The sequence below is a fragment of the Muntiacus reevesi genome, chromosome 11, assembly GCF_963930625.1.
Source record: "Muntiacus reevesi chromosome 11, mMunRee1.1, whole genome shotgun sequence".
Lineage (NCBI taxonomy): Eukaryota > Metazoa > Chordata > Mammalia > Artiodactyla > Cervidae > Muntiacus > Muntiacus reevesi.
This window is the reverse complement of record NC_089259.1, coordinates 66373718-66390218: the sequence shown is the minus strand read 5'-3', so window position 1 is coordinate 66390218 and position 16501 is coordinate 66373718. Positions and strand designations below refer to the sequence as shown.

Sequence of the window (16501 nt, the reverse complement as noted above, 5' to 3'; positions counted from 1 at the left end):
CATATTGAATGGTTTGCCTTGGAAACAAACAGAGATCATTCTGTCGTTTTTGAGATGGCATCCAATTGCATTTTGGACTCTTGTTGACCATGATGGCTACTCCATTTCTTCTAAGGGATTCCTGCCCACAGTAGTAGATATAATGGTCATCTGAGTTAAATTCACCCATTCCAGTCCATTTTAGTTCACTGATTCCTAGAATGTTGACATTCACTCTTGCCATCTCCTGTTTGACCACTTCCAATTTGCCTTGATTCATGGACCTAACATTCCAGGTTACTATGCAATATTGCTCTTTACAGCATTGGACCTTGCTTCTATCACCAGTCACATCCACAACTGGGTATTGTTTTTGCTTTGGCTTCATCCCTTCATTCTTTCTGGAGTTATTTCTCCACTGATCTCCAGTAGCATATTGGGCAGCTACTGGACTGGGGAGTTCTTCTTTCAGTATCCTATCATTTTGCCTTCTCCTACTGTTTATGGGGTTCTCAAGGCAAGAATACTTAAGTGGTTTGCCATTCCCTTCTCCAGTGGACCACATTCTGTCAGACCTCTCCACCATGACCTGACCATCTTGGGTGGCCCAACATGGCATGGCTTAGTTTCATTGAGTTAGACACGACTGTGGTCCTGTGATCAAATTGGCTAGTTTTCTGTGACTATGGGAAACCTTAGCCTCCACCTATTCATAGAGGATTGTAGAAGGGCTGACACATGGAACTGCTTCTAAAGAGGCAGGGGTTCTGTATCTTAATAATCTTTCTTAGAGCAGAGATTCATTTTAGAAGTCAGGGATCTATCCAAGGGACTGTGGAGCAGTCAGTGGTTAACAACAGAGGTGATGAGGCCCAGAGGTAAATGAGCCAAGGAATGAAACATCAAACGACCTCTAAGTCTGAATACTTCTCACTACTCTCCACCCCACCACCAACCATGCTAAGAGTTGTGGCTTGGATGGTGCTCCCTCCTCAAAAAGATGTACTCAAACATGACACCTGTGGATGTGACCTTATTTGGATACAGGGTCTTCACAGATGTAATCAAGTTAAGATGAGGTCACACTGGAGCAGGGTGACCCTACAGCCAGTAAGACCTATGTTGCTATGAGAACAGAAGAGAAGCAGACAGATTCGGGGACAATGGCCATGTGACATCAGAGACAGAGACTACAGTGCTGCAGCTAGAAGCTAAGGAACATCAAGGAAGGCCCGTGAACACCAGAGGCTGGAGGGAAGGATTCTCCCCTGGAGCCTTCAGGGAGAGCATGGCCTTGCCAGCACCTGGATTTGGGACTTGTAGCCTCCAGAAGAGGACGGCGATAAACTCCTACTGTCACCCAGCTTGCAGTACTGTGATATGGCAGCTCTATAAACTGAATCTCTAGACTGAGGCCACACTTCTGTCTTTTCAGCTTTACTAAGACTCCTAACTGTTTCTTCTGTCACCCCTCCAGTGACCATCAGAGGACTCTCTTAACTCCCACATCAGATGACATCCCTCCTCTGCTCTGGACCATCCATGGCTTCCATCACACTTCCGGGTTTGCTGCCCACTGCCTGGAGACCAGCTCCCTGCCATCCCCCTGCTCACTCTCCTCAGACACACTCGTCTTCCTGCCATTCCTCCAACCTTCCAGGTCAACTCTTTCCTTAGGAGCCCTGCCTCAGACCCCATCCCCCATGTGACTGTGTGGCCCCCACCTTCATGTCACTCAGACCCCATGAGGCACCTGGTCCTCAGGGAGGCAGCCAGGATGTCACCCTCTTTGTCACATCCTCCCCGTAAGAACAGGAGCCCCATGAAGGCAGGGCCTTGTCCTCCTGCCGCACAGGCTGCCACACGTATAGGGCACATAGAGACCTGGGCAGGGAGACCAGCAACTGGTGACAACAGCCGAGAGGACATCTCTGACTCGGGTGCTTGGTTACCCAACCTCATTTCTGGAGTTAATGGAAGATGCTCTTTTGGCAAACTATGTATGACAATCACCTGGATACCAACAGATCTTAGAATCTCTAATTTATAAGTGATACACTTTGACTTAAGTCATGGAAGAGAAAAGTAAAAAGTTCTAAATAAAACTGCAACATTATCCTTAAATTTCATTAGAATAGTGATGATTCAATAACACTGTGGTTGCACACTTTAGTGTTTATATGTCTTAGAGTGTAATAGTGACATTTCTACACGACTTTAGGTTCATCCTCCAAGGCATGAACACCAGCTCTGAGAAGAAGGGGGCAAAAAACTGAGGGAGAGAAGGTGTTTACCATGAACCAAAGGAGAGTGACCTGCGGGGAGGTCTGTCCTTCAACACACCTAAGTGCTAGCAATTCCACAGATTTCTAGAAATTACTTACATCTTTCAATGTCAGAATCTGACTTGCATATTTTAGATACTGCAACTGATGAGTAACTAAGATTGTGATCTTCTCCTTCAAGGCCTGACGAATACACCTACAAATGTAAAAGGTACAGAATGGAAAAGCACATTAATGGAATGCCTCAAACTGAAAACCTATATTTTGAAAACAGTGAGACAAAGACCACACAGCAGTGAAAGATCTTTAGTTTAAATACCAAATCAATAATAAAAGTTAAATAAACATAAATCAATTAATCCAACTAGGTTTTTTAATTTATCAGCAGCAAATTTGAATCTAGTGCTATAAAATATTCTTAAAACCGGTCTAGTGAAGGAGGCAAAAACAGCTAAGTTTTTCCCTCTAACACTCAGCTTAACAATTATTTACATGTTTCATAAAGGAAAACAACTGAATAATACTGAGATTTCAAAACTCGACTAAACTAAAGCACTATTTTATCACTATTCGGGAATGGGAGAAGAGGGATCCATGTCATTTAAAAATGTGTACATTCTTAGCTTTCTAGGTGATTATTTATAATTAATGATGTAAATATTCACAACAAAAAATTAATATATTCTTGGTAATCTTTGCCAGAGTACATTTGCTAGACACTTGTTCCCAAAGAATATTAGATAGAAAATGAATGCCAGCGTGGCCTCTATCAGTCACTACAACATTCCCAGTTCCATCCAGGAAGCAAGTCTTCTTTCATTTGGAGTGAACATCTTCCACATATGAAAATAAAAGAACAGAATCCAAATGGCCCAAATCAGAGTGGAAATCACCCAATGACTCAGAGCACCCACCCTTTCTCTTAGTCAAGACACCCCTCAATATTCAACCTTAAATTGTTTTCACAGTAAAAAAAACAAAAAACAAAAAACTACTCCTACATTTCAAATGTAGACCCCTAGGGTCACAGCCCCAGTCTCATCCCACAAGGTCCACAGTCCCTCCAGGGAAGCAAGCTGGCTCTGGGGCCCCAGTGATTCCAGGCAGGGCTCCAGGCAGGTAGTCTGGGAGCCCGAGGCCCTTCACAGAGCAAATCTCAGGAACCTGAGCCAGAGCTCAGCCTGTGAGTGAGTCAGATGGAGAGTCTGGAGGCAGCAGGCTGCAGCTCAGTCCCTCTCACGAGACTGATGACATCAGACAAGTGACTAAACCTCAGTTTCTTCATCTCAAAACATGATCAAACAACTCATCCACACGTTCTGAGAAATCAAACCACCAATCTACTCAGCAAATGTCAGCTTTCTTTCCCACTCCTCCCTAACAACGAGTGGTCATGTACTATGGACTCAGGTCAGAAAACTCTTAACGGAACACTCTGGACACTGAGTCTGTGATCAGAAACAAGACCCTGGGATGTAAACACATATACCATACCTTCGCTAAGTCCAAAAGGATTCATTTTTACATTTTGAAATGTGTTAGCTCAGCATTCATACCTATTTCTTGACTAACACCTTTTCAAACTTAGTACTAAAAACTTAGTACTAAAACAGATTTTTTTCTCCTTAATTCATAATTGCCTGCCAATAATCCCTAAGGGTGGATGTTAATCAAATCTGACAGGGTGTTGTGTCCAAGATAAACCAACCCAAAAGTTTTAAGATATTTTCTTCCTAACCCCATCACAGATGAGGTAATACAAATAATTACAATGAAGAGATCAGTTAATACCTTTGAATTTTTCCTAAATGATGCTTTTATCCAAATCACTAGAAAAATACACTACTTTCCAAGTTTTTAAAGATTTCTAAGTCATGCCATAGAAATGACTGAGTCAGCAACCAGTTGTATAACAGTTATTCCAATATAAAGGCTGTGTTAATCCTATAATCCCACATATAATCCTATATAAGGGCTCTATTAAGAGGGGACACATCCCATGGTGGAGGTGATACAAGTAAGACAGAGGCCCCACCTCCATTCATTCAATCAGCAGAGGTTTGTTAAGGAGCCAGGCACTGTCCTAAGTGCTGAGGATCCACCCACAGGTCAGGATAGAAGACAATACTCTGCACCGTGTAGAGGACACACTGAACAAGCATAGAAAATGCGCTATTGGGCTGTGACCTGTGCTCTGAAGGAAAAATAAGGGCAGCTGCTGTCTTAGATGTGGAGACATGGGAGCCCTGAGACTGTGGGGAAACATCCTGGAAGAAGGCACAGCAGGTGCAAGGTTCCTGGGACAGAACATGATGGACAGAGGCACCTTCCTGCATTCATAGTTTATGGGTGGCAGGTGGTGGTGGTGGTGGTTTAGTGGCTAAGTCGTGTCCAACTCTTGCAACCCCATGGACTGTAGCCCGCCACGCTCCTCTGTTCATGAGATTTGCCAGGCAAGAATACTGGAGTGGGTTGCCATTTCCTTTTCTAGGAGACCTTTCCGACCCAGGAGTCGAACCCGGGTCTCCGGAATTGCAGGCAGGTTCTTTCCCAACTGAGCTACAATGGGTGGCAGGAAGACTCGTAATTGGTTAAGTGCATTCACTGAGGGCTGTGGGAAGACATAGGGCACGGGCGCCCCCTGGAGGAGTAGATGGGAATGGCAGGTCCCGTCTTCCACCTTCCTTCTGTGTCCTGGCGCACTGCTCCCTGGCTCTGGGACAGAGGGACTATGTGTACAGACAGATGGGGGTATGAAAGGATCCCCACAGAGCCAGTACAGCTGGATACCGAGTGCGTGTGGGGACGAACTGGAAAGGCTGATGGGAGCAGACGGCAAGGAAGCCTGTTTGTTTGAGGACTGGAGCTGCTTTGTGAATGTGGAATGTGGTGCTGGCGGAGTGGTGGTGGTTGCTGGCGCGGGAGGGGGGGTGGTGGAGTCGATGGGAAGGTGTCCGTGAAGGGCTGGAGCAGGTGGATGAGCTGTGTAGACAGGAGGGTGAGCTGTGTAGGCAGCAGTGTGGGGAGCCTGATCAGGACAAACCCCAAGATCTGATGACACAGGAGGCAGGGGTCTAGTGATGTGGGGCTGAACCAGGATGGGATCCATGGCTGGACACAGGTGAGGTTGCATCAGTTCATGTAAGGCCCTCACCTTCTGTAGCTGATAGAATTCACTATGTTCACAGCATAAAGCTGTCAAAGTCATGAACCTCAATGACCTTGGATATAAATTCATGACTGATGGAAACTGTTAACAGCAAGAAGAAGTTTGAGTCATTCATTTGTAATACAAAACCCTCCCCATGAATAAGCTTCCACACGACCACCATATCTCACAACATATTGTTCCATCCGATTCTCTAACTTGAGAACACTCTCCAGTTGCTGCTGAGTGGTTTCCTAAGTTGCTTTCACGCTCTCTGCTTTAAGTTTCCCTAGAGAATGGGATTCTGATTACAAACAACAGTCTTAAGCTTGCTTCTATCAAGTATATATCCAAAGCCGCATACTCAAAATATTTGAGAGGATTTTATAAACATCTCCAGTGTTTGAAAAAGAACTCAGGAGAACTTCTGAGATCAGCACACTGTACTTGGCACCAAAATGCCTTGCTCTCCCTTCCCTGTGACAGGGATGCAATGACCAGCAGAATCTCTTCCTGCCCTGATGGAGAACTTGTGCAGATGCACACAAGTTGAGGTAACATACATTTGTGAGTTCAGGGTGGGGTGCTGGGAACAAGTAGGCTGAGATACTCATGATGCCAGGAGGGTGGGGGTGGGGAATCCCTGCACAGCATGAACTCCTGTTACTGAACTCATGACAAGACACAGGCACTTCTCTAAGGAAAAATTCATCAAGCCATGAACGGGCGAGGCTGGGAAAGGAGGGTCAGTTCGGAGAGCTGGAGACCATGCCATGTGTCATCTGCCCTGTTCTCTTGTTCTCAAAGATTCTGTGCTACTATGCAGGTTTGTGTGTGTGTTACAATACACCTAACATGAAATTTACTATTTCTGCCATTTTAAGCATACAACTCAGTGGCATTAAGTACATTCACATTGATGTGCAACCATCACCACCATCTATCTCCACAACTTTTTTATCACCCCACCACTAAGCACGTTTTAAACAAGGGCAGGTTCCACCAAAGTCTAACAATGCCCACTTAGTGGAGGTAGAATCCCAGCTCCTAGCCAGCTCCTCGCGTCCAGAGCCCAGAGTCAATCACAGGCCTCCCTTTCACATTTGCTGACTCTGCAGAAATCTCTACTTGGCTATTCTGGACTTGCTGTGAATTAATCATGTCCCCTCAGATTCACATGTGGTCACCTGAGTCATCAGTACCTTAGAATTTGGTGTCATGGACTTTTGAGACGCAATCATTACCCTTAATTATACTGGACCTAATCTAATGTGACTGGCATGCTTAGATGAAGAGACTAAGATACAAGGACAGAGACACAAGCATGTAAATCAATGAAGTTAGAACACATCCCCTCACCATGTACAAAAATAAACTCAAAATGGCTTAAATACTTAATCATAAGACGTGACACCATAAAACTCCCAGTAGAGATTATAGGCAAAACAATCTCTGACATAAATTATACCAGTGTTTTCTTAAGTCAGTCTCCTAAGGCAATAGACATAAAAGCAAAAATATACAAATGGGGGCTTCCCTGGTGGCTCCGTGCAAAGAATCCACCCTCCAGTGCAGGAGACACGGAATCCCTCCCTGGTCCAGGAAGAGCCCACAGGCGCAAAGCACCTCAGCCCCTGCAGCGCAGCTACTGCGCCTGCGCTCTGGAGCCCAGGAACCGCAGCCACTGAGCCCGCGCGCCACAGAGCCGGGCTCTGCAACCAGAGGAGCCGCCGCCGTGAGAAGCCCACGCGCCACAATAGAGAGCAGCCCCTGCTTGCTGCAACCAGAGAAAACCCCGGCCATGTGGGGACACAGCGAGGGGGATGCGGTCAGAAGCCAAGGAGAGAGGTCTCAGGAGAAACCGAACCACCCACACCCTGAACCTGTAGCCTCAAGAACTGTGAGAAATTTAATTTCTACTCTTTGAGCACCCCCATCTGTGACAACCTGCTACAGACTGTTTCTCTTCTCAAAAGTCATACACTGAGACCTAATCCCCACTGTGTTGGTATCAGGAGGTGGGGCCATCCGGAGGCAACAGGTCATGAGGATGGAGCCTGCATGAATGGGATGAGTGCCCTTATAAAAGGGACCCACATGGCTCCTCACCTCTGCCACCACGTGAGGCCGCAGGAATCGGGCCCTCACCAGACTGAATCTTTCAGCGCCCTGACTTGGACTTTCCCAGCCTCTAGAACCTTGAGATAAAAACTTCTGTTATTTCTAAGCCACTCAGCGCTGGTGTCCTGTGAGGGCAGCCTGGACAGACACAGTCCTAGAAACTATCACAGGACCTGTCAGTGAGAATTCCCAAACAGCTTCTCTCTGCCGCACACCCCGCCTCCTCCAGGCGAGCACGTGCCTGCTGTCCTCCTCACAGCCCTGCTTCCTCCTCCTCCACACCCGATTTTCTACTATTGCTTCAGCAAAGGACTGGCTCCTCTTCTCAGCCTCCACATACCCGGCCAGCCTGCATGCCCCAGGGCACTGCACGCCCAGCCCCGGGCACAGGGAGCTTTCCAACTTCAGTGAAAGCCTCCAGCTGACACTTCCACTTTACATTCAGCTCTTACTGTCCTGTGTTAAAACACCCTATACCCTGACTCTGCTGAGCTTTCACTCAGGTATCTGTCTTAACAAGCTCCACATAGAGACAGGTTCCTCAGAAGCAGGAATTAGAGCTGGGGGTCCCAGTCTCCCTTTTTCTGCCCAGTGTGGGTCCTACCCCTCTCCTGGCTCACTTGTAAACTAAGAGGTTTTGCAGGGTAACATCTGTAAGGGCATTGATCTCAGTGCACACAGCAGGGTGTTTATAAGTGCAACTGTAAGGGTCCTAGGCTTTAACAAAGCGAACCACAGAAAGCAGACTGACTTTGGAGGAGATGTGGAGGCTGTTTTAGGGGAAAAAACAAGTTCACAAGGCTTTCAAAAAGGCCAGTCCAGACTCCATAAGAGGCCTCAGTCAGTGTGTATTAGGACACATTATACACAGAAAAGAATCAGAGTTGTTCTACTTTAGTCATTGTGTAGCCAACCAGGAGCCACTGACAAGTTCTGCATTTTAGAAACAGAAATGAGAGTCAAGACTCAAGCCAGATTATAGGTGACACTACCTTGTAGGTCCAAGTATTAATTCTAGTAAGCATCCATGAAATAACATGAAATGATTGAAATCATACTCAGATGTGGAATAAATGATTCTCAAATTCTAGACTTTATTAAGTCTAGACTTAATACAGACTTTATTTCCAAAGTGATACAATAACAAGCATAAACCGACAGGGTCTTTCCATTGAAGCCCTATGTCAGTACCGAAAACTTCGCCTCTAACATGCATTAAGCAAATGATGGAGGAAAAAATACTGGCAGCCAAGTACCAGGTTACAGAGTCTCACTCTCTGATTTAAAAACTCTACATCATCTTTCTTATTCCTGGGGTCTGGATTCCCAGAGTGTCTGGTTGTCACCTGCAGGTAGCAGAAAGGAAACTGTCATTTATTTGTCACTCCCTAAAGCATGGAGCCCACTGACTCCCACACTAGAAGCACCATCTGTATGTTCCTGTCCTGACCTCATCATGATGCAAGATTTCTCTATGATGGATCTTTTGTGGAAGGAAGGGAGGGGAGAGAGGGACACTAGTCCCTCCCTTAGGAAGGAGCTGAGTCTCCTGGAGCAAAAGACCCTCCTGGGCTCTCTTCCCTCATCTCTACAGGGCTCTTGGAAAGACAAAACGATAGAAAACAGGAGCAAACTCACTGTTCGAACAAGTGTCTGCTGACTATTGCATCCACTGCACTGAAAGGATCATCCAGGAGGTAGATGTCTGCATCCTGATACACGGCTCTAGAAAACGTAGAGAGACGTCAGGAAAGGACACTACACACTCACATTTCATGTTCCTTCTACAAGCCCAGGGAAAAGGGCCACCCTGATTCACACAGGCCCACCTGGTGAGTGAGGTCTGTCTGCTCATGTCCACTAGGAGCCACGGAGGAGGAGGGCAAGATGGCAACTGAAACCCCACTTACCTGGCGAGGCTGACCCGGGCTTTCTGTCCTTCACTCAGTGGGGTTCCTCTTTCTGCTATCTCAGTTAGATCTTCTTCCTCCAAAGACTGTAAATCCTATACAGATAGAAAAGGGGAAAAAGATATAAAACGTGTTCTACTACCATCTTACACTTTTAGCATTAGTTCCTCATACAAGTATTTGATTAATGTGCATATATGCTCAGCTACTAAGTTGAATTCAACTCTTTGTAACCCCATGAACTAGGACTTGTCAGGCTCCTCTGTCCATGGGATTCTCCAGGAAACAACACTGGAGTGGTTTGCTATTTCCTCCTCCAGGGGATCTTCCTGACCCAGGGATCGAATCCGTGTCTCCTGCATCTCCTGCACTGGCAGGTGGATTCTTTACCACTGAGTCACCTGGGAAGCCAGAACAGTGGGTATAAGTCAGAGTAACTAAACTGTGACCTTGAACATAAAAAAAAAAAAAACAACTGTGTTTTTTATTTGTTTTCATTTGTAGTTTTGCACAGCATCTATGCATTTGACCATTTTAACAGATATTTACTGAGGACCTACTGTATGACAGGCATTGCTCTGGGCACAATGAGCTCAGCTGTGAAGAAACAAAGCTCCTAGGGTTTCTTGCCATGATGGAAGATGGACGATATGGAAGATTAACCTGAACTCAAGGACTGAGGACAGGAAGGAAAAGGAAGCCGGCTCAGGATGGTGGAGAGTGAAGGAGGGAAGTGAGTCCACACTGGGGTCGGAGGGCTCTGCTCAGAGGGGGTGTGAGCAGATCTGGGGTGGGGAGGGGCTCAGGCAGACCTGGAGAGGCTGCTTCTCACAGAGGGAGGGGCGGGTGCAGGGGCCCCGGAGAGATGCCAAAGGGGGTCAGGACAAGGAGGCAGGAGAGGAGAGTGAGAATGAGGGGAGTGAGGGTGGAGACAGAGCAGGAGGAGCCTGGGGTCACTCCAGTAACAGGAGGATGGGGAGGACAGACCTGTTTGAGGTTTTAAGAAATCACTCCTGTGCTTTACAGAAAAAGACAGTAAGTGTGGAAGGGTGAGGGTGGATACAAGTGAGGAAGCTCCCAGAATAATCGAGGTGAGAGATGACGGTGGTCAGGACCAGAGTGAGAGCAGTGGGAATGGAGAGATGGGGTTACACTCCAGGCACATGTTGAAGGTGGAGTCCAAAAGACCTGCTGATGGGATGGGTGCAGCTGTAAGAGAAGAGAAGGACTGTGGTATTTGGGGTGAGGAAGGGGAAGGACAGGGTCTCCATTTACTGAGTTGGGGAAGATGGTGGTTGCAGGTTTAGGAGACTTCACTTATGGACAAACTGAGATGACCTATCAGTGATGTCACTGTGCAGCTGGACAGGCAGGTGTGAAGGTCTGTGCTAGAGACACAGGTGTGAGGCCTGCTGGCCCAGGCTGGCGAAGGCACAGGACTTGTTTTTATCAAGGAATGAGTGTCTCTTAAAAAGACATTGTGCTGATCTTTGGCTCAGTTTCCCACTTTCAGAGAAGGGATAACACTTGACCCAAGTCTTCAGAGTGATACTTAAAGTGAGTGACAGACAAGGTCTGTACAAGAAATGGGAGCAGAAAGAGCAAGCTGGGCAGGAAAACAGAAAGGAAAGAAACAGTGTGATCAAAGGACACCCAGCAGATCAGCTGGACTAAGGAGATGCTTGTCTATGAAAGCAGGAAAAACTCAAAGTTAAGAAGGAAATAAAGTTGTAACTTGAGGATCTGGGAATCAATCAAAAGTTATATTTGAATGTTATTTAAGAAGCAAATAGACAAATCAGCCTATTTTCCACAGAGTACCATGGGGTAAAAGAAGACTAGATGACAAGAACATTCCCACAATGATGAGACTATCAGGCTTAAGTAGTTGTTCACTCACTCAGTTGTGTCTGACTCTCTGTGATCCCATGGAATGCAGCACTCCAGCCTTCCTTGTCCTTTACCATCTCCTGGAGCTTGTTCAAACTCATGTCCACTGAATCGGGTATACCATCCAACCATCTCATCTTCTGTCATCCCCTTCTCCTCCTGCCTTCAATCTTTTTCAGCATCAGGGTCTTTTCTAATGAGTCGGTTTTTCCCATCAGGTGGTCAAAGTATTAAAGCTTCAGCATCAGTCCTTCTAGTGAATATTTAGGTTTGATTTCCTTTAGGACTGACAGGTTTGATCTCATTGCAGTCCAAGGGACTCTCAAGAGTCTTCTCCAACACCACAGTTCAAACGTATCTATTCTTCTGCACTCGGCTTTCTTTATGGTCCAACTCTCACATCCATACATGACTACTAGAAAAGCCATAGCTTTGACTATATGGACATTTGCTGGCAAAGTAGTGGCTCTGCCTTTTAATATGCTGTCTAGGTTTGTCATAGCTTTTCTCCCAAGGAGCAAACATTTTTAATTTCATGGCTGCAAGCACCACATGCAGCGATTTTGGAGCCCAAGAAAATAAAGTCTGTCACTGTTTCCTTTCTTTCCCCATCTATTGCCATGAAGTAATGGAACTGGATGCCATGATGTTAGTTTTTTGAATGTTGAGTTTTAAGCCAACTTTTTCACGTCCCTCTTTCACCTTCATCAAGGGGTTCTTTAGTTCCCCTTTGCTTTCTGCTATAAGGGTGGTATCATCTGCATATCTGAGGTTATTGATATTTCTCCCAGCTATCTTTATTCTAGCTTGTGCTTCATCCAGCCTGGTATTTCACATGGTGTATTCTGCATATAAGGTAAATAAGCAGAGTGACAATATACAGCTTTGTACTCCTTTCCCAATTTGGAATCAGTCTGTTGTTCCATGTCCTGTTCTAACTGTTGCTTCTTGACCTCCATACAGGTTTTGCAGGTGGCTGGTAAGGTGGTCTGGTATTCCCATCTCTTTTAGAAATTTTCCACCCATTGTTGTGATCCACACAGTGAAAGGATTTATCATACAAATGAAGCAGAAGTAGATGTTTTTCTGGAATTCTCTTGCGTTTTCTGTGATCCAACAGATATTGGGAATTTGATCTCTGGTTCCTCTGCCTTAGACTTAAGCTACATGGTATTACATTAGAAGTCTTAGATTGCTTATAATTATCAATTGGCACATTCTGTCATAGACAGAGTTTGTTTGGAGTTTTTATCTACTAAACCCCCCATGCCTCAACCTAGGATGCGCAGCAGTACATTTCTGCAGATGAAGTCCTCACTTCTCTGTCTCTACTGCAGCAAATCTGGGGAGAAAGCAAGTAGCTCACTGGTGCCACCATGAAAAACAAGTCCTTTGATCTCCCTAAGTCTCATTTTCCTCTCCTATAGAATGTGCTGCAGAAACCAAAGCCACTGAACTCAAGGATGCTGTGAGAATCTAAAGAAGTGTGTGAACACCTCCACAAATGAAAAAAGGACATGAGTTGATTATAACTTGCTGTTGGTGACTGATCCCTATTTTCTCACCAAGCCAACAGTAGGACCCTGTTTACAGTGTGAATCATAACATACAAAGCACATGACCACCATGGAAGAAAGAAACTCCATCATAATCCTCCCTGAAAACCACAAAGACACAGACACACACAGGTTCTCCACTCACTCAAATCTTAATGGAGGTGCATTTGATGAAAGGCAGCAAGTGCTCTGTTGTGATAATTTATAATTACCTCACATTCTTTCTTTCTTGAACTCAGAAATTAATACCATCTCTTGCTTTTGGTTTTCATTGAAAATATTAGCTTTATGTTAAGTTCTCAGCCTCATGTACACAAAAATAATTACTTGGCCTCTCTTTCACTATTGACAGTCCTTGCAAACTGTTCCACTTAGTTTTTATGCTTTGATTTTATGTTGTTCAAATTTGTTTTCTTCTTAACATAGCACCACATTGTAATACAGCAATCTTAACCACATTCCAGAAAAAGCACTCACAGCCTCTCTTTCCAGGACATAAGAAACTATCTCTGAGTCTGGTAGTAATACTTTGAATGTGTTGTTGACTCTGTAAATTATACATGAACAAGCCACCAAGGGGGAAAACATTTTGGAGGATTTGAAGTAAAACCAAGTCAAGTTGATTTCTCAGCCAACATGTTCTAATTAAAGCGGAAATGCCTGAGTTGGGCATATATTATAGTTCCTTCTATTGACAGGAAAGTGTTATTATTCATATTTGTTACCTCTAAGTTAAGTAAGTAAGTGTTAGTCACTCAATTGTGTCCAATTCTGTGATCCCATGGACTAAAGTCTACCAGGCTCCTCTGTCCATGGACTTCTCCAGGCGAGAATACTGAAGTAGGTTGCCATTTTCTTCTCCAGGGGATCTTTCCAACCCAGGGAGTGAACCCAGGTCTTGCTGCATTGCAGATTCTTTACTGTCTGAGCCACCAGGGAAACCCAAAAATTTAGCCAATTCTCACTGAACAGAAGACACACACACTAGAGGCAAACTAAGAAAAGGTGATGCTGGTTTGATGCCATCCATGCAGAAGCACATCAAGGGCCCTTCAGCGATGGTGGAGACTCACATTAGAGACACCACAGAGCAGACTGCTGAGATGGTTAACGAGGGCCAGACGAGAGGCCCTGGCTGAGGAGGGCTGGACTGGAGAGTCAAGCAGCAGGAGCCCTGCCTTCCTTCACAGCTTTCCTTCCATGTGGAATCACCCCTCCTCTCATGGCCTGTAAATATCCCACCCATCTTTCCAGGCTAAGCCCAAACACACTCTCCCATGAAACTATCCTGGACTCATCTCTCTTCCTGCTGGGTTCTGTTTACATATCTCATTTCTCATGAAGTACCTGTCTTATTCTGCTCCATCATTTGTACACGTGCACATGGCTTCTCACAGCTCCTGGGGGGGTAAGATCTGTGCACCAAGATCTGTTCTGAAACCTGATGCTGATTATCTCTAATCCTCACAGCAAGCTTCACAGTAAGTGTTGGCCCCATTTCACAGATGAGGAAATTGAGACTGAGTGAGGTCACATCACTGGTCTGAGGGTGGTCAGCTGTGAAACAGAAGAGCTGGAATCTGAACCAGCTCATGTCAGTTCAAAGTCTTCTGCTCTTTCACATCATGCTGTCCAGGTGGTGACTGAAGGTACGTTAGAAATGAACACAACACTTAAGTAACTCAAGACTTGAAGGCCTCTATACCTAGACATGTAAGTATCAATAAACTTACTATCCTATGGCCAAGTAAGTGATTTATGTGGAAAAATGTTAAACTAGAATTTATCAGTTTGATACCTTTAAATACGTGTTAACTAAACATTCTCAAAAGCCTTAAAGATAACATGTAGACAAATGTTGCACACTTGTTTATATTATGGTAACAGAAACTTATTATTGTTGATTTATATAATGTACTATGTGTAGAGCACCTATAGAAATACCAACTCAAACAGTGGAAGTTAATACTCAGATACCTTCTTTCTTACATGTCACATTTTATGAATGCAATTTTACCACTAAGTGACTGAGCTTATAATTAAGAATTAATTTATTTTCAAAATCATTCTAATACTTACAGACTGCTTATGTCCCTAGAAATCAGGTACTTTAAAATCACAACCACATTTCATTTTCGAAACAACCTCATGAGGTTGATAGTCTTATTATCTCCATTTGACAGATGAAGTAACAGGCTTCTAAGGACAATCAACCAAAACCATATGTCTGATGAACAGAGAAACTGGGACTCAATTCCTGAGCCGTCTGACTCCTAGACCCTGGAGTTAATGTCATCAGCCTGAATTGATGTTGCCAGTGTGATTACTTCATGTCTCCCTATTTTGTTACAGAAAAGTTTTCAGCTGAATGAACTTATATGATTACTTCAATCAGATCTAGTATAATACATCTAGTTGTTTTTAACATATGTTATATAAAAAATGTTGCTTTTAGAAAGATGGTAATGATGATCTTACATGCAAGGCAGCAAAGGAGACTGATGTAAAGAACAGACTTTTGGACTCTGGGAGAAGGCGAAAGTGGGATGACTTAAGAGAATAGCATGGAAACATGTACATTACCATATGTAAAATAGATGACCAGTGCAAGTTTGATGCAAGCAGGGCACCCAAAGTCGGTACTCTGGGACAACCCAGAGGGATAGGGTGGGTAGGGAGGTAGGGGGTGGGTTCAGGATGGGGGGGACATATGTATACCCATGACTGATTCATGTTGATGTATGGCAAAATCATCACAATAATCCTACAATTAAAATAAATAAATTTTTAATAAATAAATAGATGTTGCTTTTTTATGGCTTTTCCTCTAGGATTTAAGGTAGGTGGGAGTAGGGAGAATAGTAAGGAGAAAGCTTTATTATATTTATATGGCTGGATGATGGATGGAGAGAAAAAAGTTAGAACAGTAACAGTAGCCACCACTTACTGAAACCCTGGCTTGTTTGCATTTCACAGGCATTGTCTGTAATCTTCACAGTAACCCCACCCCTTCCCCATTTAATAAGAAAGGAAACTGAGACAAACACCTGGAGTCACCACCCAGGACTGTTTCTCTCCAAAGGCCAAGCCTTTTCTACTGCACATGCCGTCTCTGTGTCTATGGCCAGACTAACTGCAGGACGCCACTATTTCCTACACCTGCCTTATGTCCATCCACTGATACCTGCAATCCCAAAGGAGATAAGCAGATGCTCTCACACTTACCAAGTAGTTCCCAGGTGTCATAAAGACCTTGCTAACCTCTTGTTAATCAGAATCATAGATGACATTTCAGAGCAGCAACAAAACCCTCTGACCTAATGTCCTCATTTTGCTGCAGAAAGGTCAGAGGCACAGGCAGGTAACAGGACGTGTCCAGAGTGACAGTAGGCAAGTGATGAACCCAGGGCCAGAGCTCTCCTCTCTGCTACCTCTCCAAGCTGGACCTCCCTTCCTGTCGAGGAGGGAATGGGCACAAGGGACCCCAACTCCATGTCCCAACTATGCAGCAGAACAGGAGAGCAGTCAATGTTTATAGACGTCAAATCATGTACAGAAGAACTGCTGAGAATCCCAGCCCTGCAGGGCCCCTTCCAACCAGAGTTTATGCTG

At 44.8% G+C, this 16501-nt stretch overlaps 1 protein-coding gene across 1 annotated transcript in view; it reads right to left on the bottom strand.

Moving 5' to 3' along the window:
- LOC136144259 (ATP-binding cassette sub-family C member 4-like) overlaps nt 1-16501 on the bottom strand; it is a 167867-nt gene that overhangs the window by 98660 nt on the left and 52706 nt on the right. The window contains exons 12-14 of the mRNA XM_065902006.1: nt 9444-9538; nt 9172-9258; nt 2364-2460 (exon numbers count right to left, since the gene is read on the bottom strand). Coding sequence (XP_065758078.1) covers nt 2364-2460; nt 9172-9258; nt 9444-9538 — 279 coding nt within the window. The remainder of the gene's footprint in view (nt 1-2363; nt 2461-9171; nt 9259-9443; nt 9539-16501) is intronic.